Source organism: Zerene cesonia, chromosome 10, assembly GCF_012273895.1.
Source record: "Zerene cesonia ecotype Mississippi chromosome 10, Zerene_cesonia_1.1, whole genome shotgun sequence".
Classification (NCBI taxonomy): domain Eukaryota; kingdom Metazoa; phylum Arthropoda; class Insecta; order Lepidoptera; family Pieridae; genus Zerene; species Zerene cesonia.
The window spans coordinates 2621914-2648237 of NC_052111.1; the positions used below are offsets into that span (position 1 = coordinate 2621914).

Consider the following 26324-nt stretch of genomic DNA (forward strand, 5'->3'; position numbering starts at 1 on the left):
TTCATAGTCGACTGAACTCTCGCGCATCAGTAGGGTACTTCGATGTGGAGGCTCCCGTTGACGCGCTTCAACTGATGTTTTTTCCCTTTGTCTACAGATAACAATGTCTATTTCGGATGCTCCAGAACGCAATGCATCTTTGGCTTCAGACATAGTTAGATCTCTCAGTCTCCTACCATTGACGTTAAGCAATTCATCACCGATACGTAACGAGCCTTCTCTGAAAACAAAAATCAAAAAATAAATAACTATGTTACTTAACAAATATTAATGCAGTTTCCAAAACGTAATAGTAAGGTAAAATACAATTTTAAATTATTTATTCATTATTGGTCTATGTGAACTGTAACTAGTGACCATATAAACTTCGCGATGACATATTCGTCGTATATAGTTTATAATAAAATTAACAGTAATGAACCTCAAAATTAAGAACTTCATATGTTATAAAAAAATTTAACAATTAACTTTGATCAAAAAACCTGGATTTAAAATATCATCTACTTAGTTTGTTAATTATCATGATATTGATATTTAATATAAGTACTAATTATAATGACATTTAAATAAAATTAGAGATAGAACTTACTTCGCAGCCAAACCTCCTGGAACGACATGTGCTACTAAATAGCCTACGTGCCCCTCATCGGAAAGTTTCGTTTTCGCTATAAATATTCCTAATTCATCAGTAGGGCTATTTCTCATTATTTTAACAACTTTAAATTCCGCTTGCAATTTGTTAGAAGTTTTAACTGGCTTACGACACGGGGGGATCGGTGGAATACCACAATCGCCCTGACTAGCATCCCTTTGCCGCATTTTTTGTTTTTCGGTTAACTGAAGATACTGCGGCTCGTCATTATCACAGTTCTTTGGCATTCGCCTTAATATTTCTTTACGGTCTAATGATAATGCTCTTTGGGAATTCCTTGGTCTCGGCTTGGGAAATTCATTTCTCTCCCTACTCCTTCTATGTGAAACCCTAGCTTTCGCGTAACTTTGATCACCCGATACACTTCTACTGTGAGATGGTATTTGGTAATTTGTTTGTGATGCGGAACTTTCACAGCGTGTTGATATTCTGTCATTATCAAATATTGAGGATGCAGCGGATTCATTGACCAATATACCAGAGTCTGCATCTTCGCAATCGTGGATCAACACATTTTCATCATCACAAGAAATATTGAAGACGTCGTCATGAAAAACAGAGTTTTGACCCTTTTGGAATTCATCTAAACCAGGTAACGCGCCATACGAGAAACTTCTTAGTTTCGCTTTAACACCACCTCGTTTTTTACGACTTTTCGCATTTGTACAACTTGACTTCGTTCTATTTTCATTTGCACTACTTGCCCCTTCTTCATCTTCCCCATTCTGTCGATAAAGTTTTGATAGAAATTTATTTGTGGATGATTTCAAATACCTATCGGACATCGCTCGCAATTTCGCAGATAAACATGAACTCGGTCCAATAGTATCTTTATCATCTTTACTCTTAAATTTATCAGTCTTTCTTTCAGATTTTATGGCAATTGTTGATTCATTATCGTAAGGCTCGTAATCGTCGTTAAAAATTTGATCACTAGATTTAGATAATTTTGTAACTGTCTTTGGAATAACATGATAGCGGTCACATTCTGAACCTGAGCTATAGCATCTAGTTCCACGATTTGTGAACGATTTGCCCTCACGCCAATTACATTCGACAGGGCTTTTGGCATAAAAGACCTCGTCGTCGTAATTCTGCATTTTTACCCATGGATTGTGATTTTCAAATTCAGTATGAGTTTCAGGATATGCCTCAGCAAACCGACATTGGGTTACATCTTCTACATGCCCAAAAGCGCTACATTCGCTACCAGATGTAGATGCAGCATCATCACCATGTCGAAAGGGTCCATTTGACTTAAAGCAGGACAATTTCGTGTTCTTAACTTTATCCAATAATGGATTTCGTTTTTCTCTAAAAACCATGTACTCTTTTTCTAAAGAGCCTCCGCGGTTTTTACGACTAGAATTGCAACTTTCTTGTAGTGAAGTGGGACTGTTTTGCAATGAAATGCGCCGAGTAACTGGCGTTTCTACGTTGCGGTGACATGGGTGCGGCGATTTTTCTACTATTATAACTTGATCATTTAGATTGTAGAAGTTTGTCTCCACCGAACTGCTACTACTTTTTCGATTTGAGTAGCGTACCGGGGATATGTCTGTAAATAATGAAAAAATACATAAATATAAACGTTACAACATGTTGTAAATATTTAAAATTATTTATTTAATCTTAAACCTACAAGGCAACGGTTAATTGCGATCGGTAATCAAACCAAAACTTTGTATAAGTAAATAAGAAACATATAAACTTAAATTTTAGTTTTTACTTTTTCTTTTTTTACTTTTTCAAAATTCAAAATTTCTCAACATATAGTCTATCAAAAACAATTTGGAAATTTCTAGAATAGGGAAAATTCAAATATAGTACCTATTCTAGAGCGCCGCGTTGATCTAGGTTCCGTTTCAGGCGATACGGCAAGCAGCCGCGGCGGCTCACCCTTTCTGAACCACCGCATATTGAAGATTATCACACCATATTATAAAACTTCACTGGAACAAAAGTAAGACAAATGTTAAGTAACCTATTCATAATAAATATGGATACAGTTTTAATATTTACCTAGACACAAAAATCCCTACATAAAATTTCACAATTTCTACTAGATTATTATTACAGTAGGTGTAAAATATAGCTCCTATATAGAAAACAAAATGGTGGCATTGTTAAACTACCAGTATGTGGGTTTCTAATGTTGAATTTCACAATGCTTCGAAATATATTGCTAAGCGAAACTTGTCCAGTTCAATGCTAAATCTTATGCTTAATGATTAAACTCATAAAGGCCTTAATAAAATATCGATTCCAATGTAATTATTCGCAAGAATGTCGTTTGCCTACAAATTTAAACAAAACACATAATTGTGCGTTAAATATACGACTTTTTCTGTCGTAAGAATTGAGAACCGTCGATACAATCACGTAACAATGCTTAACCTTGCTCGTGACAACAGATTATATTGTGTAATCGATTCAAATCATTTCTTAGCAATCGCCGTTTCTATTGCGATATCTTTATCGGGCATAAAACCCAAAATTGAGAGAACATTTAAGTTTATTTCATAAGGCATTCTCTTCAGTTAATCTGAATGTATAGGTCATTATTAAAATCCGATCGGTATCAATTTGGATAGCATATAAATGTAATCAACACAATATTTAAAAGGCCTACGTAATTATTGATAAGTAGAAGTTTTTTTATATATATTTAACATCTTCGAGAGCAAACGTTTTGATCGTTTATTCCAACCTTCCCTTTTTAATGTGACAAAAAAGTTCTGACCGGTCTTGTATAGGTACCTATAGAATCAACGACCTTTTGATCTACAGCTTCCTTGGCTTGCGCCCTCAATATCATAATATAAATAATTTATGAATATTGTAGCGATGCATGTCGTTAGCGCATATTCGACTTCGGGTTATCGAGTGTTATGTCGCAGAATATTATCAACAACTTTGATTATTTGCATAATTGAGTTCATTGTATCGTACAAGTATCTTTAATGTATCAAACTTAGCATATTCTGTGACTTTAGGACGTTGGCGGCGCGTTTAGAAGTCAACGATGTTTCAGAGTATCGTTTAATTTTCTTGCCAACAATTAATATTATAATATAATAAAGTAACATACTTTTAATGAAAAGATATCATTTTTATTATGAGTAGTGTTTTACATAAGCAAATCTAATGTTAAACAGGCTAACGGAAAGCCCTCTAAAAAAACATTTATAATATCTTAATTGTCTGGGTAAGGTAAGGTCGATAAGGAAAACGGTGGAGTAGTGGTTGTTTGTATGCGGATTACGGTGTTTCCTTGTGTTTCTTACAGCGAGGAAGTGACAAACGGAAGAGCCTATGTGAATACTTACAAGCCAAATTGCGTAAACAGCATTACATGTACAACAGAGCCATTTGCAAATGGAATTTGAATTACAAAATGCACTTACAAGTCTCAAAGAGCACTTAGGAAATGTTTGTGGTGGTAAATCAAACACGCATTAAAGTTCATTTGCTTATGTGGCTCGGAGAATATTATCTATTTTTCAAATCAAAATGCATGCATCTATTTTCATTTATTGGCTTAGAATTCGATTTGGTACAGTAAATTTGAAATATAAGTAGGTACAAAACATTTTTTATACCGAACGTATTCATTCAAAGTAAATGATATGATATGTATTACGTATGCAGCATAAATCCCTTATCTTAAGCTTGTATGACACATAAGAGCATCATGTAAAATAATGATAAGGCATGATGAATAAAATATTCATATTACATTTTCTGGCAATGAAGCTACTTGATTATAAATATTATTTGAATATATCGTATAATTTATTCATAATAACCTTAGGGATATAATTAATATAGATAAAAAATCAGAAAACATTGCGGTACCTACATAACTGCATAAAAAATATGACATATAATATGGATGTTTTATAGAAAACAATGTTCAATTTTTTTTTTGTTTGTGCTTTAAAGTAATTTATTAATATATATTGTGTTTTATTTAACTAAAGCAAACTCACGAAATAGGTACCTCGTGAATTGGTTAAATTTTTACAATTTACTATATTGAAAGAACGGTACAGTTTTCTTAAATACTTACTGTATTTTTTGAAATGCTATGAATTCAAGTTATTAAAGGAAAATTTCAATTAAATTTAAATTTTTTCATTATGAAAGCTACAAAAAAGGATTACTTGAATAAACAAAAACCAGGGTTACTTTATCCTACTTAAGGACTGAGATCCAAAAAGGAATAATTCAAATAAAACTCTGAATGATTCAAATTAAAATTTACAAAAACATGGTAAAAATTGAAATTCAGGTCACAGTTCATAATACTTAGTGCTGCAGGTTAAACTTCGTGTTGTGTTATGCTTTTTATGAAATGAAATCGTTCAATGTTTTTACCCGTTGGTGCAATTTTTCAAGACTGGATAATGTATAGGTTATTGCATAGAAGCTTCTTCTTATCTTTGCGTAATCGAATTGTGCTTTTACTGGATTATAGTTTGTCACGCTACTATCTACATACATAAGCCATACATCACATATCATCATCATCATCATCATCATCATCAGCCCATATATATGTTCCCACTGCTGGGACACGGGCCTCCTATGAGGGTTCAGGCCATAATCCACCACGCTGGCCAAGTGCGGGTTGGCAGATGTCACATGCCGTCGAACTTTTAATTCTTGGACATGCCGGTTTCCTCACGATGTTTTCCTTCACCGTTTTAAGCAGTGGTGATGTTATCTTCATGCGCAGATAAAGTGAAAAATCAATTTATTTCCTGCGCGCTCGCCCGGTCTCGAACCCCGACTTATCGATTTTGAAGTCCGAGGTCCTCACCACTGAGCCACCACTGCTTTACATCACATATAAACGTTAATAATATATAAATCTATACATGAAACAAACATATAAAATCTTTACATAAAGGTACCTGTCCATCATGTCTGTTATACACTACACAACAACAAACTTTATGGATATTCTGTCTGTTTTTCTGTTTATTTAAAGGACGTGTTTACTTGGTCTGCCGCTCATTTTATACTTTCGTTTCTTGTTAGAGAGGGCAACTAAATTAATGTTTCGCCGGATGGTAAGCAATCATATTTGCAGAGGTAGGACATTATAGTTCTTTGATATAGCCTTAATAATATGTGTTATTTCCACTGTCCACAGTATCAGCATTTATGCGGGTAAAACCTCAACGACACAACTAGCAGATAAACAATCATACCTCACTCTTTTTAAGCCACGACCAAGGTTTATTATAGGAACGTGAGAATTAGTCATATTTATTAGTTCATTTAGCTGCATTTAGTAACTGAATTATGATATCTATATGAAGAAAGGAAAAAAATAGCTACATAGCAGTGAATAGTAAAATAAAAACTAAAATCGTTCAGGTTAAGGTTACCCTTAATTAATGAGTTGGTAACGTTTTAAGGAAATCGTTGACATTGTTTATTGCGTAGATCTTAAAATGCATTCTTTTTAATTTTAATGTAAGTAGGCAGTTACTTTATTATATTATACAACAAAATAAGCCGACAGCACAAGGTTGGAAAATATACTCAATTTGGCTAGTTACCAGTCGTTTAATCGTATATGTGCTCGCCAAGGATGTTATTCCTTGTATTGTAATATTATTTTTGTGAATAGATGAATAAATTTGCCGTAAGTTTTCCATGCGACGGTCCAAAAAATTATGCATATGTCCTTTTGTATGATACAAATATCTTTGAATAATCGTTTTTATTAAACTAATGGTTGATATGATAGTCTTATGTTATGATGTCGAGCGGAAGTACGTACTCGTATAGCAAGTGAAACATGGATTTATGATACTAGCTTTTGACCGCGGCTTTGCACACGTTAAAATTAGTAGCTTAATAGATGTTATACATATAGACATTCCTCTTGAACTATTACATCTATTAAAAAGAACCATCAAAATCCTACATAGGGACAGAGAAAGCGACTTTGTTTTGTACAATGTAGTAATACAAATGACATTTATGTAAAAGTAGGTAAAATATATTTTTATAGTATTATATTATTCTAGCGAAAATATTAACGTTAAAATATAGCTACTGTAAAAGTATATTTAATCTTATAACGTTCGGGATTTATCTAGAAACAACTGGTTATATAACAGATAACCCTTATAAATAATTTGTCTTTTCACGCACAAAATACAATAGTACTCAAACTAATTATGTTAATCGAAGATTCGTGAATAAATTTAGATTGCGATACTTTTTTGATACTTTCCTTAAATGTATTGCGAGTGAAACCTCTATATTTAGAGTATGCAACACGGGTAAATGTGATCAATATTGATGTCGCACGGTAAATACGTTTTTGAATACAAATGCGTTAGTACGGATACAAAATCTTCATTTAGGTTAACTCTTTCCACTTTACTTGGGTACAACTGAATGATTTAGATTTAAAGACTCAATATGAAAGTCCTTTTTTATATTATTGACTCAATGAATATTACAATAACAAACTAAATACTAAACACATTATCTTAATATATATATACTAGCTGCATCCGGTAAACGCTGTTCTGCCTTACTCTTATCATTTAGGGGTATGAAAAATAGATGTTGGCCGATTCTCATAGATACCGCCGATAAGGTAAAGAAAAGTTAATGTACGTATAACTATATATAGGTGTAGCTAGGTATTAACTATACTAAGTAAGTATATACTTCATCTAAGATAACGTGACTTATATTTCAGATTATACCTAATGCCAATAATATCTATATCTAGTTTATTATTATAGATTTATGATAGCTCTATAATATAATAGCTTTAGATAATAAGACAAAACTAAAAAACAAAGAATACGCTGATAAATTAGTGCTATTATCTAAAGAAAAATACCTGTATACTTAAAATCGACGCAAACAACGCTTACAGAATTCAGGTCGCTTAATCCGTTAACATCGGCTCGTCTTCATGGTTTAATGCATGGAATCGATGTATTGTGTGCTATGCTCATAGAATATGCAAAACTTTCGCCGGCACGTCGAAAAGAAAATTATAAATACCCTTTTCCTCTTCCTATTACATTTGTCGAGGCTTATAACATAGATAAAAGATTTTTTCATTTCCGCATAGATACCTCGTTTTGCGTACAATCATCGTCCGTAATTTAATAAGCATGCAAATTGAGGAGTTACCTCTTTTATTAAAAAATCTTAAGCCGTGACTGTTTAGTCAAGATAATAACTTTTTGGTTCGGCGATTTGAAGCGAACGTAGGTTTTAGACATTTGTGTTTTTATAAAATATGTATCTGTTTAAACTTCAAATTCCAAATAAATGAGCAAATAGAATTAACTAAATTCCAGTAGGTTTTCTCTCTAACCTTATTTTAGCAGCTTAAGAAAGCTCGAAGCCTGATTCTAATAATAATGAGTAGGTAACAGTTTCACGAAATATAGGTCCGTATCAACAGGAACCGTCTGTCTTTTTTTCTCTGAAATCTGATGAGATATCTCTGAATTAGATGATCGTACTAAATTAAGATCATTCTTTGGTTGTACGTCAGATAACTTGAAGTAATTAACGGTGTGTTTTTGCTCGCTTAGATAACAATCGTGACAACTTGGAGGTCAAGGTGCGTCACTCTGGTGCTTAGCTAAGATTAGCAATGACGCATCCATGGGTTTAACAAATAAATCAAATAAAAAACGTATTGTTATTAAAATATATAAAAACATGTATAACAATTATGATACTTATTTACTTTACAAGTTTAAACACTCAGGTTTAAATGAAAACAAACTTATAGGTACCTAATATTCTATTTGTCATTGAAGCGGAATTTTATTTTAAATTAAGAACATTTTAACACATCCTACTTGAAAAGGTGATCCATATGAAAAATTTATAAATAATGTACAGATTACATAAATGATCTTTATGAAATTTTAAATGGTGAATACGTACTATGGGAGTTTAATTTTTTATTTAATTTGATTATAAAATACCTTAAGACTGCATGCTACTATACATAATTCTTGTGTTATGTGTATCATCATATTAATAATTAATAAATTACGATTTAATATACCTAAGTATTAACACGATGATAAAATATAATTACCTTTTGTTGTCCCATGTTTTATTGGTTTGTCTTAGTGAATGTGTTTACTAGGTATATAGTTGTATTATTTTTATTTTTATCTCCACGTACATATACTTTAAACTTTAAAGAGTAGTTGAACAATAATAATTATTATTTATTAGTCTGGATATATTGAAAAAGAAGCACATATAAATTATATTACGTATATGTAAAATATAGTGCCTCAAACTCATAGCACACAAAATTAAGTGTTTTCGCTGTGTAAAAAGTTCAGCGTTCACAAGTAAATTCAATAGACTACCGAATGGGCAAGCCATAAAGCCTCTTTGCGAGATTTCACGTGGACTTTTTCTTTACCTACAGCCCGATGCGGCAGCATTTCTATTGAAACTTGGACTAGCATTGTGCTTTAGCCTCAGCGAACTATACAGTCGGCATAATGGCCAAAGAAAAAACTTCGGAAATTAAAGGGTTCTAGACAATTCATAACCGCCAAGACTTGTATTAAAGAAAACAGTAAATTTGAATTTTATTCGTGTCGTATATATAAAAGAGATGAGAAATGTGTGCATGTATGATAACTACACCACACGCGAGCAGAGAAACATATTAATATTTATTAAAATAAGCCTTACTCACGTACTCATACAAGGATAAAAAAGACTGCTAACTTTTTCAATTTATTGTATTGGTACATATATGATACATTGAGCTCTATCATGACATCAGATTACTAGACCTGCTATTATAATACAGCTTAGGTATTGATAGGTTAAGAAAAAAAAATACACAACTGTCTTCTGTTGCAGTCGGATAAAATTATATTGATTTGATAATTTTAATTAATGTGTCTATATTTTACGAAGCAACCAGAACTAGTTTATTATGTTTTTTATAGGAATGGGCAAACGAGCATGTGGATCGCCTTGTTGTAAGGCAACCATAGACATACAGTATAGAGATCGCTGAAGATGTGTTGCCGTCTCTATTTCTTTATTATTTTTTTTTTAAATGAAGACATCAGCTAGCCAATTTACACTGTGTCATGTATTCCATACTATTGTTGTTAACATATTTTAGTAGGTATCACAACGATCACTATATAAATAATCCAGTTCTGTACACGTATTGTGACATAAAAACCAATACTCGTAAAACGAATTTTATAGCTCCATGAGGATAGTTTTCGGGCCGAAAAGTTTTTAAATAAAAAAGTTTACGACCTAGGCTTTTGCTAGTCATGACATTGTCGGCTATTTTATGCTAAGAGTTGATAAAGAAATCGATAACATAGGAACGCTAAGTACTTACGACGAACACTTATGAGACCAGGTCAGCCCTTATTTTTTACTAGCGGTCCGCCCCGCGGTACATATATAGCCTATAGCCTTCCTCATTAAATGGACTATCTAACAATGAAAGATTTTTTCAAATCGGACCAGTAGTTCCTGAGATTAGTGCATTCAAACAAACAAACTACACACTACAGCTTTATAATATTAGTATAGATAGAAATTTGACAAAACAGAATAATGTTTAGTCAGCTGGTGACGCAATTCTCATAATAATAAACATATTTATTTTATTAATAAATGATGTTTATAACACGTTTACTGCCTTATTGTGAAATATTTAATATGGCTGCCTATTATCATGCCACGAATTTTCAAAATATTCTCGTAAACATTATACAACTATTTAGCTTATAAATTGCTTTATATACTAATTTGATACAAAATCGTGATATAACAGTAATTAAATTGAAAGCCGGATTATTTATGATAGTAAATTCCTATAGGGAAAGTTTAACTTTTGTCGAAAAACACCGGTGTCATGGCTTAGATAATTCTACAGTTAAAATCTAGTTAGTATAACAAAAAGAATAATGTCTTGACAAGCAAAATAATAATGAATATTCATTGTTTCGTAAAGTTTTTGTTTGGTAAATAACTTTTGAGTCGGGAAATCGTCGCACAAGACAAGAACATGAAATATTCACTAGCCGCTTTGTTCCTTGATCGAGAAACTTCTCTGTAAATATGGTCATTTGCAACACAAAAGATTTTCAATGTAAGTGTAATAAGAATTAAGGAAATTACTGCTGTTACATATTATTCAGGTTTCGAAGTAACATCTTGCAACATAGATATGTTATTTATCTTATTCTAATATTCTAAGTTACCTTATTATTAATACAAAATTGTACTTTGCAATCTTTAAATAATATACAATTTTAGTTATTTACCTGAATATATAACATTTTTATCTATACTGATAAAAATATCATTAATTAATTTGCATTGCATAGCAATAGTAAATACTCCACATTCCAAACAAGAACAATAACTCAGCATAATTATTTCAACCTGCAAGCTTTGACAAATTGTAAACGAGCCACAAAATAATAAACGTTTGAAGAGTCAGCAACGAAATTAATGAGAAAATCCGACCTGCGTACTTTGTAGGATTATTGAAAAGATAATAGAAACAATGTTTTCTAATATTTGCTCTATACGCACAAAACATGAAATATCTATTATATACTAATGGAGCCTGATATTTACCTTACAATTACTTCATAAATCCTAATACAAAAAACTAGTGTTCTGCCCCGGTTTCGCTCGTGTAACTTATGTAGCTTATAGCACTCAGGGATATGTCCAACGGTGAAAGATTTAATGAGATATGTCCCGTAGTTCCTGAGGAGCGTTCCAGCAAATAAAGAACATTTTCAGCTTTATAAAATAAACGTCGATATCGCCCAATGCCTGTATACATATATAACGTATTCGAATTAAAGATACAAAATAAACAGGCTCATTTTAATTTGTACAAGTGTCAACATTCTTAGAGTAACTGGTTTCAGCAACTATTTCGACAACTGCTAGACCACCTGGCCACATAGCTGTAGACGCAGTAGGAATATTAATTGTATATTTAATCGCTGTATGCTGTTGTAGTATGTAGCTGTAGTTTTTATCAAGCACGGTTTTTTGTGAAGGCGATCATAGACGCGGATTTGGAATTTCCACCTGGTTAAGACATCCTTTTATTTTTATAAAAAACTCCGTGTAATTGTGTGAACTTGCTCAGGGATGGCTATTAGGCTTTAACTGTTTTAATCGTCAAGGAATAATTGTAGATAAAATATATTGAATGATTATTTTTACTGAAAAATTAAATCGCTTTCCAATTGTCACAATTTGACTTATTTAAATCAGACTATATGGGACACATCAGCTTCAATTAAAAAAGGAATGAATCGGCTCACCCAGTTAAAGTTATGTAACAAACACAAAAAATTGAGTCGTAGTGATAACCTCCTCCTCTCTTAAAAGGCGATTGAAAACATAACCCCCACAAACATAACCACAAAAATATTTTTGCTACGAAATGCTTAATAGAAAAATGTTATTTTATAATGTACTACTTATATATTAATTAGTCAATTACTGTCAACACTATATCTAATTATTTAAGTTGTTATTTTACAATACCATCTAAAGCTAGGTATGATAAAGAGTACTTATATCATATCTTAAGAAAATGAAGTCTCTAATAGAAAATTACGATATTATAACACAAAGCAGGAAAATATGAAAGAAAGACCAAAAGAAAAGTGAAAGCAAATATTGCAAACAATACCCTTACCGACGTGTGGTATTGTGAGGTAAATTGACTCTTTCTGTTCCCTTATTACTGATTACAATACTGTATTTATTATTCACTAGCAGTTGCACGCAGCTTCACCCGCGCGGTCTTAAAAATTTTCATCGCCTATTTTATACTCGTGGGGGGTAGAATTTATCAAAATCCTTTCTTAGCGGATGCCTACTACCCAGTAGTTTGGGCTGTGCGTTGATATGCACTACGTCAGTCATTCTCCTTTGAGTTAATATGTATTATTCATAGTTCACCAAATCAATTTGTTTAAATTAATTTGTTATAACTTATACCTGTGGTAAGTACATAGGTATAAGTTTGACCATACTTTTTACAATTTAATTTTTTTCTAGGTACGATTAGGTAGGCGATTCGTAGGTATAAAAATATGATTAGTCATCAAATTTTTCACTCAAATTAACTATGGATTGATAACGTTAAACAGTACAAAATAATATTGAATTGATAAAAATCGAAATTTATTTCCTAGTAACATTAAGTAACTAGGAAATAAATTTTATTGATGTATCTTTTTACTATCAAACAAGATGCGGTTTGTGAAAGCCTACAAAATTGCTGTCACCGATTAAATAACAACCATTTAATATTGTAAAATGGAAACTTGAGCCTAATGATCTGTAATACTTGGAGAAAGTTATAAATATGTAATAGTTGGATAACGTTCGCTACATTTCGATTAAAGTTCAATACTCTGATATCACGATTACTAAAATGCATATACAATAAGAGCTATACATACTAGGCGCCTAAGTGTAATGGTAATAAAATTTATGAGATAGTTTAATGACGTATGATTTAAACATTGTACACTTTATGTATTAAACATGCCCACAAATTTGGTATTTGTATCATACTGGATTACGTACAATTATGAAATTCATTAAATATAATGATCTTGATATTTTTAAAATCCAAGTTCATAAAATCCATTTATATAATATGTTATTTATCATTGTATGTATATTGTATACCTTGTAAATACTCTCTGATTATCCAGCATATTCGACAAAAATCAAGGACCAATTATTAGATCTTTTTAAATTATTAACACTGTAAAAAATATGCAATAAAATACCCGTTTCACTCACGCTTTAATGGGTATATGTATCTTTCAACTCGTATTTTTTCTAGTCATATTATCGTCTGGTCGATAAGGATGTAGTTTTAAGAAAAACGGCAGCCGCAAAATATAGCCCGTCATCTCGGCTTCGCATACGCGCGCTCAAAGCAAAAAGCTATTTGAATACGGAGGATTAAACTTGTTAGCTGGAGATGAACCTTGATTGCGAAAACTGCAAGATTTTTTCCGCAAAACGAGTTTCATATATAAAAACGTGGTATAATATGTAAACATCAAAAAAGAAGTCCGGCAGACGTCACCGGTCACGCAAGGCCAGTTTTATTAGTAAGTTTATGCATAATGCTTTATTTATACGGCAATTGACAAGAATTTGTCATTAGGTGATATAACGTTATTAATGATGTTGAATGTCTTGTTACTTTCAGCAGGTTTGGTAGCGGTTAGAAAGTTAGGTGAGAACCAATATCTAAGGGTTCGAGTCCTGTTGTAACTGGCCTTAAAAATCTTGACTGATTCACTTTATTATACCGGTTTCCTATGGTAAGAAAGAAATGGTAGAACCAAAACTAAACAAATCGAAGATTAGTAGTCCACTTTAGGGTCAATTTTCGCTACTACTAAGATCGCGTTAAATCGCATTTACTTGTCCTGTGTTATGCTTGACAGACAATAATAAAGCGTAAAATATTTGTCAAGGATTGTCGCCGGCTTATTCAATGGGCCGGAACCAAGGCAAACTTGCGATATCGTGAAATAACTTTGTAGTTTATTTTAATTAATATTGCTATTACTTGCCTGCTAATTATATAGTAATTTCTTTTTATGCGATATGTACACGGACGTTGATTGGTTGTAACCGCTTAGAAAGCACTCATGCTTTAATTCATTAACAAGAATCATAGAAGAGGAATTATTAGTGCGTGTTATTATGATCGGTAAATTCTTAAATTTTATGCTCTTGTTATTTCATTGAAAAGAATTGTAGTCAATAGTGGTACAAGTAATAAAGTGCACTGGAATGCAAAAACTAGCTGTAATCAATTTATTCATTACATGTTATGCTGCCGTAACTATGGAGATTATGAACAATGTAATATTTGGCTGCCGAAGGTAATGGAAACATCGCAATAAGTGCAGCGATTTATTTATGTACTTAGATACATTTTCATAATGTTTTAAACATGTTAAATTATATTTTATTCTTAACAGAAAAAGAAACAATTAGATTCGAGTTAAGTTTCAAATTAATGTAGCAAGTAAGAACTACCTATAGTAATTACTATATATTTTATTATTATATATTTTGTTTCTGTAGTTACCTACTAATTAACAAATATGTATGCTTTCAAAGATTTTCTAACACGGCAACATACATCTTTTTTTGATAATCTGTTAATTTTTGTAAATTACCCAGTTACCCAGATGCCAGTTATCGATAATTACGAAATTTTATTCCTATGCGTACGACTAAAATTGAATGCAGTACAATTAAAAATAACAGTTGAGCATGGATTTGGTTGTGGTTTTATTAAATCGTTCGTTCCCAAGATTTCCATTTCCTATAAATATTAAATTGAATTCGTATTATGTGTACCAACGGACAACCGCATTGTTTTATTATGATTCACGATTAGCCATGTGTCAAGACTCAAGAGTTTGATTGACACCGATTTTTGACGTTGTTTTGTAAATTATAGCCTGTATAGGTTTTGATAATAACAGATATGGAATAATAATTTTCGTAAATGTGTTTAAAAGGAAGATCATAAGGTTTGACAATTGGAGATTTAATTTTTAGTTTTATAGCATTGAAATGCTTTATAAATGAGAAATTTTGAAAGAATAGAAAAAGTTTGATCACGAGGCAGGATTCGAACCTGCGTTTCTTGCCTAACCGTAGCAACGCCTAGCCTCTCGGCCTAAAATTTCTCAATTGGAGATTTAACAATGTCATGGAGAATTTATGTCTTATTGAGAATTTTAAGCTTTCATTCCAATCAAATGAAAGTGATACCTTCGAATCTCGCGGTGCGCACTAGCATATTTAAACGAGTTTCAATCCCTCCGAGACGGTACGCTAATAGGCTGATTTTCCTTTATGTTAATCCTCACTTACACCAGCTTTAACCTTCACTATTTAACCTACTTTATTAGCAAATGGAAATGAAAGAAGTTAATGAAAATATTACTAATTCATTATGAATACTGAGAGTTTATTATTTTATTATTAGTTAAATTATTGTCCACTCATTACAGCTAATTTAATTAAGGAAGTACCCTTAGAATATAGTTTTTATGTTACGGTAGCTATAATTATCTTCATTATAAATGCAAAAAAATGTTGTTTTGTGACAGAAAACGAATCGAATATATGAAATTGCTCTAAAATTTATTTCGTAAATTATGTATTAAGTTAATTTGAGAGAACTATCATTTATATTTTCAATCGTATGTATCTAATAATTAATCTTATATTATTCTTAAAACGAAATATTACAACGCATCCTACCTTCAAATATGTTAAAATGTTTTCCTCGGGAACGGTAATTAACACTAAATACACGCACGCATCACTCAATGTATTATCACTACACTGTTAAGTGTTTTGAGACAATTCTCACTCATCAATTTATTTTAAAAGTTGAAAATGATCACTAGCGGACGTTCACTTCGATCAAAAGATTGGAATCAACTGAAGTTATTTGACGACATCGCGGCCTAGACGGCCAATGTCTGTTGGAAAATTATTAATGTTAGAACATACATTGCATCTTGTCAATCGTTTGAAAACGTAACACGCAATGAAGACCAGCATTGGATTGTTCGAAATCAGAAGTGTAAAATTACGGAATAAAATGTTATATCGAGGAAAGATTCCTTAATCCTTACACATGAACGAATTCGATTTAAGAATTAGATTATAACGCCTAGGTGGAGTTTGATCTCCTGCGGTAACGTTGTGGAAAAGCCAATCGTGAGAAACATTTTTTGAATTTCTAACGCTCAATAGTTATTTTCGTTTAAAATCTCCTCCTTAGGCTTAATGAAGCTAAAGATCGTCCAAAAGCTTTAAGCTGTGTAGAATTAGTTTAATTCGAATAATTGTAATTAACAAATTTAATTCACGTAAAAAAACTACTTAGCAGTCCCTAACTGAAAGTGCAGAAAATAAAATGGCATTCATAGTTTATATATTATACAATATATCACTAAGTAAGTAGCTATATGCATTAAATTACCCAAGATTGTTGTCAAACAAACTATTCTAGGTCTCTCCATTGCATGCAATTTGCATGTCTGAAACCAAACAATTAATAGCGTCCATCATATTTGTATTATTCTATAAACAATCAGCCACCTGGCATTGTATAAGTTAGTTTCGTGAGAAAGTATACAATACGATAAACATATCGTGTTCAAAGCGTTCAAGCAATACCATAACGGATTTATTGTTTTCTTAATAATTTGAACTCTTCTTAGAATCTTTGTATGCACAAACTAAGAACGTGACTTACGAACTACTAACCATGTTATTAGCGATTCTTTATATTTTTTAACATTTTATCATTTTCAGACTGTTATTTCTTTTTAGGATTTTAGATAAATATAAAGTAACGTGTTCATATTTTGATTTCATCTCACAATATCTTATTTTTTCTGATTAGGATCGGGATCGCCGGGATTAAATAATTTCCTAATACTGTATATAAAAGTGACACTTCAGTTGATTCCATCGATAAAGCGAGGTTTATTAAATATATTTATGTATTTATAAATTGAATTTAAATTAGAATAATGATTTTAAAAGAATATTAAATCAGAAAAGTAAAAACATATAGTTTTACATAACATAATAATCCAAAAAATTTCATGTAATGAACGATTTCTAATAAATACAATGTATCTGCTTTACTTATACGGATCGTATGGAGTAATTTGAAAAGGGAAGCAATATGGAAACATGCATGAAGCGAAAATGAAGGTTCATCAAGTTATACTCCCGCTTGAGCTGGGACACTTCCGGCAGGTCAGGGGAACGGATGGGAATCTGATTATATCCATCGACTGGGCTCACCCGCCCATTCAGCCTTTACTCTATAAATATCATTGAGCCTGTGTAAGCGGCGCCGGTAACAATGACAACTTTTATTGCAAAATAAGCTTAGACTTTGCGACTTGGACACCTGACGTAATTTCCGCTCGAAGCCGTATCAAGTCGGACAAAACACATCGCTTCTACGCAGGTAATGATACAGTCATGCTTTTTTTAAGTTATACACGTATAAAAATTCCTAGTATAGATATTTAATTCAAGACTTGATTCTTGTAATTCGGTATTGATTAGTACAATTTTACCTTTCAATACAGCGAGTTAGTTGTACATAAATCATAAGATGATTATGGCCGAAGATTTTCAATTTTAATGGTTAATGGGTTGTCTAGTTAAATTTCTTAAAGATACATAATTAATTACATTCGTCTTACAAGAGATATGACGCAGGTCTATTTTAGGTGAACATTACATTGTAATGAAACACTGATGTAATGCTGTAACACGTAGTTTTAAGTACCAGGCTGACCTATTTTTCCAGGGTCTATGCTTACTCGGTATAATGTGTGTAAATAATTATAATAGACCAGTTCAATTATAAAATTTAAAACGTAGTCCCCGCTTACGAAAGAAACTCTGTCTGTCTACCTCTTCTTGCCTAATCCACTGAACTGATTCAGGGTGAAATTTGACTTAAGATTTTGATTTGATTTGAATTAAGAAAGCTAATGACGATGGACGATATCCCGGAATTATCTGGATTTTCTTTAAGAGAGACGGCACAAAGGGTGGCCTAAAGGATTTTCATCATTTTAATCTGTCAATGCACACTTCAGAAAGACACGCTCTTTTACACATTAACGATTTAAAGTTAATTATTGCTAACACATTATTGATATAAACATAACAGTAAAAATATTTCGAATTTTAATAATTTATAATAGTACCTTAATTGTGATGGTAATATGTTAACCGATTAGTTAATGTATGAATGACAAGATGATAGACACCTTTCATTGCAGAAGGAACTTTTAACGATCCATTTGAACCGATTAGCTTGCCTAATTGATAAACGTTTAACAGAGAAGGTGAGCAACTTTATATCTCTTGGAAATATATTGCGTGCTATATTATGACATGGCTATTGACTATATCCACACCTTTATATATTTCAAATGCAAAACCTGTTCAAAAAAAAGTCGAAACGGCATTACAAGACTGCCTCTTAACAGCAATGTAATAAATTGCGTTCAAGAGAAATGATCGTTTTTTAGGTAATATCTTTAGAAATATTTCTTACGTTAAAATCATTCGCCCGTCAAAAACTTTTCAAAATCATACTGAAAAAAGACTGTAATAGATTATTCAATTTTAGTAGTACCTATCACGTTAATTTTTTTTTTATGTATCCATTATATTGTGGATGGAATATTTTTAATGGACTTGTCTTAAAATAAATGTCGGATTCGAAAGCTCCAGGCGGCGATGTTTTGACACCTGCTCCACGTTTCTAGTCTGGAAATAGTATATTTCCTAAAGTTACGTCTATATATACGAGTTTCCTTTTAACTCACCTTACATCGAAGTACATGCCTCTTGAGCAATATCGAGAGTCAGATTAACGAGGGTCTGATTGATTAATCACCTTTGACATGTTTCAAGTTGATTTCAAAAGATTTTTATAATTCATTTGAATAGACCGGAGCACAATTGTTTTAAACTATATATAAAGAATTATACCCATTTACTGTGCTACTTTTAATCCATAAAAAAATATGGACGTCTTGTAATGAAAGACAAATAATTTAATGTTACGGATAAGTGATCAATACCGGGTAGATTGTTCCACAAATAAAATTAGTAAAAGCGCTTTAAGTATAAGACAGTTATGGATAAATATTTTTACGGCACGCAATGAAGCCTTCGTTTATACACGACTGAACAAATCGGGGTCTATCAATATGTCGAAGAGCATGTCGTAGACAGCGGTCCTTGACCTCTCAAGGTTGTATGCCTATCATACCTTTTCAGGTTTATGTGTGCGTGACCAATTATATTATAATTCGTTTTATATTTGGATGCGGGAATGTTTATTGTGAATAAACTGTTTATGGGCTCTCGCAGACTGCATTGACATCGTTTTCGATTATCGAAACGACTCCGCAATTTATGATGCGTTGTTTAATGTTTTCATCGTTGATATGACCCAATTAAAATTATGATGAGTATTTGTTAATTCGGTAAATCATACGTAACGTTTGAAATGCGTGAAATGATAAAAACATGTACATTGTTATTCATTATATTATTGTTTTCTTTTTATCTTATTTAGATATTTAAACGTAGATTATAAAACGACTGAAGATGAATCAAACAAGCTTGAAATATGCAGTTTGTTATTAAGTATCTATGTTGTATTGTAGCGGTCCATTTTTATTTTAATCATAAAGGAGAAATGGAGTATCGAACTTTATTTAATATGGTTATTAATGCTGCTTATATAATTTTTCAAGAACGCATTTCGGTTCAAATTGAAATATTGGATAAAGTGATTGAGATATTTAGTTAATGACTTCAATGAATTTAAGTTAATGAACCTAAAAATATTAACAAATTTCACACAATTGTAATTAATTATAAAAAAAAATATGTATAGATGTAGAAAATAGAAATACAACTGTATTACATATCCTGCCATAGCACAAGCAAGAGGGACGAATAAATGCGACAAGACAACTTGCGTAATTTCCTTTAACGATTTCAGAAGTTATTCATATAAAATAAACAGTAATATACAATATAAGGTTTTATCGTGTATTGCTATAAAATCGTTTTCCAAGTTAAATGACTCAGATGATTAATCATGAAATATGTTTAAAAATTACTAGTTCAAATAACATCCATGATACATCTCGAGGTATTTGAAAAATTCGATAGACACTTAAAAATCTATAAAACTACTAACTAACTAACTACTTAGGTGAATTGGTTAATGGTTAAATATAAATTGTGCAATCACAGAAAAGGGTAACTAATTTGTTGAGTGCAGCGAACCATCATGTCGGGAGCCTTCACTCCGTAGGGTTCATGTCATACTGAGATCAAAATAGATTCCTGTGATTATAAATTGAGAATGAAATTTATTTAAAGGGACGTCTACTGCAACACTATTTTCAATTATGTAAAATTATAGAGGGCTTTAATACTATTCAAATTATTAAAAGGCCATAGTTGCCATAATCCATAATATACCAACTACTTTATTTTCATCAGAGTTAAAAGTCTAATTCGGCCGTTTTAATTTTAAAACAATAATAATTTCAAACGGAGATACGATCACAGATTATCTAGCTATCAAAGTTTGATGAGTTCCCCAATGAAATTAAATAACATAGCGGTATTATATCAGCTTCATAAAACAAAACCATCTAGAAAGGAAATGGTGGATACTTTAACCTTTTCAAGTAACAACACAAAGCGTGACCACGACGGCCACTCGACCGAATACAAAGAATCAACCATAAAAAGACTTTAAAGAGCTTCAATAGTTTTAAATTCAATTTTCTCAATAGACCATCAAAGCGATTTTAACAAAGTCATTTAAAATCTAATGTTGCAGACGTATAAAAATATAATGAAAAGACAATTAATTAGGTAACAAGCAACCTGAATGCGAGATTACATAATTTTTAACAATGGATTAATTTATTTTTACGAATATAAAGTAACAATTAAGTTCTCATCTCTACCCCACTTCGAGATTCCCATAAAATCATTTCTTTTAAATGATACCATGTGTCATAATAGCGTGATTCCTATCTCGGCTATAAACGCACGGAACTAATGTATATGTGACTGAACCTCAGGTGTGGGGAAGGAAACTCAACAAAGTTCACTGCTCCTGACGCTCTTGTCTATACACGACATTGTGAAATCTGCTCTATTACCTAATACGTAGATCTATTTTACAATGATGCAATTGCTGTGTTTCTACAAAACTGGAGACAAGACCACCGAAGTTGGACATGAAGGTGTAATTAAGATTGAAAAATTTGCACTAATTCTGTTCATTCGAGTACCATATAGGAACATCAACTAGACACTTAGCCGTAATAATATATTCTACAAATGTTAATGGTTAAGGCGAATCGTGTCCTAAAAGCGGTTCCTAGAACTTTTTCTGGTCAAAGCAAACAAGAAGACGTGTCTTCCAAGTGTGAGTGATTTATGGGTCACCCATTAGGGCTTTTCATAAATCTAGGTTTATTATATGAAGGTTTATGCATTTTTATTTTAACAAAATTCTCAACAATTTAAGGGCAAATATCCTTTGATACAATAATTATATTTGCATGTAAAATGTAGAAATCTAGGTAGGTACCTAGTATAGAATATTAAAGGCAGGTTTAAAATATTTCATTTATTATATATTTACTAGCTGACCCGCTGTTCTGCCTTACTTCTATCATTTAGATTTTAGGGGTATGAAAAAATAAATGTTTGTGCCGATTCTCAGACCTCCCGGTATGTAAACATTTCACTCCCGCCGCTTCGGAGGAGTAAGGCAACTTTGTGAACAACTGCATAAGAATTTTTTATATACACACATTGTATTAAAGTGAATGCGACGGAAGTATAGTCTTTAGAGTCATCACGAATTATCATTTAAAAAGTATCATTAGCATAGAGGTAATATTATACGATAGTTAAAGAAATCGAAGAACTTCGCTTTGCTTACGTATTCATTTTTGCAGGTGTCGCAAGCATGGGCTCTAGTTGCGCCAAATGTGACATCGTAGTATGTAATGCTGCTAAGTACCTAACAGGTATCTAGGTTGCGAGATATTTATGACCAATCTTTTAGCGACTATTTTGGTTCTTAAATACGGGTCGCTTTGTTTCTATGTCGACCTAAAATTCAAATAATGTTTCAGGAAGTTAAGGTATCTTTTAACTTTTTGCTAGAATAATTATTTATATTTTTGGATTATTCATTGATTTTTTTATTCGGACATAAAATTTAAATTTGAATATTAGTAAAAAATTAGTAAAAAGTTGCTGCTAAATACTTCAATAAAAATTAGTTTAGTAGCACACACGCTCAGTGTAAACATATAAAACATGGTATTAATGTAAATTGAAATATATTAAGAAGTAAACATTTTTCTATCATCACAGGCGTATTTAGTACGTTAATTAATTATTTTTGTCGTAAAATCTCCAAACGCCAAGTGCTTGTGAAAATTTAATTATAGCACAAAGTAAATCCAGGTAGCGTTTGTTCCCATTGAGGCAACGAACCGCAACCCGGTCAGCAAACAGACCCAGTGAATTAGCACAATATTTATAACTGCCGACCCCGGCCAGGTGCACTCGGCAGTTTTTGTTCAAACACCACTACTATGGGGAAATGAAACAAATACACCCATCTTATTATTCTGTAAGTTTATTAATTGTATTTGTATTCATTTAAATATTTTATAAATTATACGTTCTGGAGTAGTAGCAAGGGTAAACAAGCAATATTAGGTTACCAGTGTAAATAAATGAAATGTTTGAGCAATGCATTTGCAAATTACATTATTGATAAACTTTCTGCTAACATTTTTAAAGGTCTTCGTGGTGATATCTGTCTTACAAAATATGTGTAATATTACTGTTTCCCGCCAAAAAGCGTCATTGTGCTGGGTTATCAAAGCGCGCTCTCGAGAAAGTAGCATAAATCAGCCCTTCTCTTTGTCTTACTGCCGATCCTGACAGTTTGTATTCTGTCCGTAAGCGACAAGGGGAAACGCGGAAATTGCTAGAGTACTACGCAAATTTCGCTGGGCGCGTCGATTGCCCCATTCTAATTACTTACACGACTGTCCAGTTATATAACTGCACATAGATTATTGATTATGTTCACTGCATTATTGTAAAATAATAGACGACCGATACTGTTATTGTTGTAGAGTAAATTACATGGGATTTGTAGTAAATAGAGCGAATCTAGTAGTGAGCATTTGTTATCTAAGTAATTGTTAAACGGTTGTTCATTGCCGTACGTGACAATATGTATCGAAATTAGTCATTTAACTGTAATTCGTTTTAAAAATGTGTTAGCACTGTTATATCACTTTACCGCCACAAATACTTTTGCAATTATTATTGTTCGCGGCTGTGCAGTCTCATATTGTAGATAATTATTTTTTAACGTAGATAAAGGTATGTAACTTTAAGAAACATTGTCAAAAATATGTAGGTATAGACATTTTTGAAAGCGTTGCGGTACGAGGTTTAATTAATAAATTAACCTGAATTTATTTGATTCCTTACAGTAGATGTCATCAGGACATTGCCTCCTCTTATCATTCCGTGAGAGGATAGATACGTCAAAATACCCTTTATTTATTATTTCCCTTGCTGTCTTAGTAAATACTCGAACTTGGTGAAATATTGCTCAGAAAGTGTTATCATAAATAACAGTCCACAAATAGGGTACTTAAATATTGGTCATAGATAATGTTAAATACCGCTAAAGTTAATAATAATTCCGGTAGTATACGTTTGACTTTTTAATTTGGTTTAAAAATGAACCATTTTAAGTATATAGATTGTTTGGTACTAATAATTTATTTACATTAAATTTAGTAAAAAGCTTTCACTGGATGCTTACTTTTATGTTATTCTATTAAATCAGTAGTTTATCTTTGACAAGATGAAGGGAAGATTGCATTAAAATTTTAATTGATCCGTGAGTGGCGATATTCCTTGCGATGATAAGATGCCGTGATATACTATGGGAGAAAATTTCCAGATACATATTTGGAATTAATCGTATACTAAAAATACAGTCAATTTAAATTACAGCATTCTTATGGACGGATAGGAATGATAAAGCATGAGATTTAATTTGTGCTAGAATCAAAATTAATATGAGTACCATTTTTATTAGGTTTTTGCAATAGTTTGTAAAAACCCTTAATTATTGAATATATAAAAACGTTGTGCAGATACCAAAGGTCGAAGAAGATTGTTACAAAATAAATAACATACCTAAAAGATACTTTAATGTTAGTAGGTACTAACAAGATACCTACACTAAGTTTTTTGTTTTTTTTCTAAATTGGCAAGTAACTGAAGCCCTACCTATTACTTTTAATATTCCAATGACATACGGAAGTTATAAAAGGTGGGGGGTTATCTTTCCAAAGATCTAATAAATATTAACGAATTTTACTATGACCGTTGTGATTGCAGTCAGGCATAACGCAACGCATTCTGCTTCAAGTCCCATGCTATATTTTATTTCTTTACCACGCAAAAGCTACCAACTCTTCAAATACATGAGTATATATAATAGCATATACATATAATACATATATTTTATACATTAAAAAATATGCTTTATTAACTATACCTTATAACTATCAATGTTAATGTTCTCACTACGTCTAGTAAATTGCACATATTTCCTCTTCCTGTATGAGATCTATTTCAAAGCCTTTAAAGTGCAACGGTAATTAATAATTAAGTCGATACAGAAGTTCTTGTTCAGTCGCGGCAAAAAAATAATAACAAACTATCATCTGACAAGGAACAGGTTCAGTGGTGGATGGGGGCGCTATCGGCTATAGTTATAACATGCGAAGCTTTTTTGTGCGTTAAACATGGATCAAAGAATAAATAATAGGTTCACAACTTGTACGCGTTATAATGAAGCTAATATAAAAATAACACATAATTTCTTACATTTTCCATATAGACTACGCCATAAATAACGAGCGAGAGTTCATTGTAGTTTATTTGAAAAACACTTGGATATGCAAACAGAAATAAACTTCACTTACCTCCGCTAACAGCAATTAGTGCACCGGCACATCCTTCGTTCACAAACAATACTGTTGCTGGGATACAAAAGTCCACAGAATATCAATAATCGTACACTTTCCGTTAGTTTTTTATTCAACAATTTCTTTTTTAAAATTCGTATAACCACTTCATTGATGACAAAACGTGTGACGAAGGGAACAAGTAACAACTTTAATCACGTGCGCCGTGTGAATGAGACGTAAGTATGGTTCGATCGTTCGTTTCCGACTGAACTCAGTCGGTCGCCACTCGCTGCTTACGGCTAGCAGGCGTTTGTTTCGCCGTCATTCGTTCACTACAATGAAGCTTTGAGCTCATACTAGGGTGGATTAATGCTTCCGAACTTTTAGTTCACAGCCCTGATACTTGCGACGTGTCGAATCGGGAGCTTCAAAGACTTTTGATGATGAATTACAAGTCAGAATAATTGAAATAGTATAGTTAAATATAGTCAAGCAGGACTTAAGGGTGAAATAGATTATTGTTAATCGAAGGAGTAATTTTGCCTATATAATAATATTTATGTGTTGATTAAAAGTCAACTGCAAGTAATAAAATATTATTTCAACAAAAAGGATAATATTATAAAACCTCAGACAGACAGGAACTTTTTAATGCTCTGGTAATTATATTTTAAATGTCGACTACCTACATTCGTTGGCAATCGTTTTGACATAGCTGTACTTGGTTTAAAAAGTTCTTACTATACATAAGTAGGCTCATTTCACAAAATGCCCAATTATTTTTAAGAATCTCCACGCTACGTTTAAATAAATGTCTACCTACAGCGCTATACAAAGCGTACTCAGAACTGCATACTATTTAAGCGACAATGCGTGTGGTGAGTGCACTTTTCTTACTTGCACATGTGCATCGACGCAAATCTTTATTGTGACGTCATTGTTCTTAGCAT

At 32.0% G+C, this 26324-nt stretch overlaps 1 protein-coding gene across 1 annotated transcript in view; it reads right to left on the minus strand.

The window, feature by feature from the left end:
* LOC119829271 overlaps nucleotides 1-25660 on the minus strand; it is a 33204-nt gene extending 7544 nt beyond the window's left edge. The window contains exons 1-4 of the mRNA XM_038351699.1: nucleotides 25390-25660; nucleotides 2483-2604; nucleotides 590-2210; nucleotides 1-220 (exon numbers count right to left, since the gene is read on the minus strand). Of these exons, the coding sequence (XP_038207627.1) occupies nucleotides 1-220; nucleotides 590-2210; nucleotides 2483-2570 (1929 nt within the window). The 5' untranslated portion in view covers nucleotides 2571-2604; nucleotides 25390-25660. The remainder of the gene's footprint in view (nucleotides 221-589; nucleotides 2211-2482; nucleotides 2605-25389) is intronic.
* Nucleotides 25661-26324: the final 664 nt, after the last annotated feature.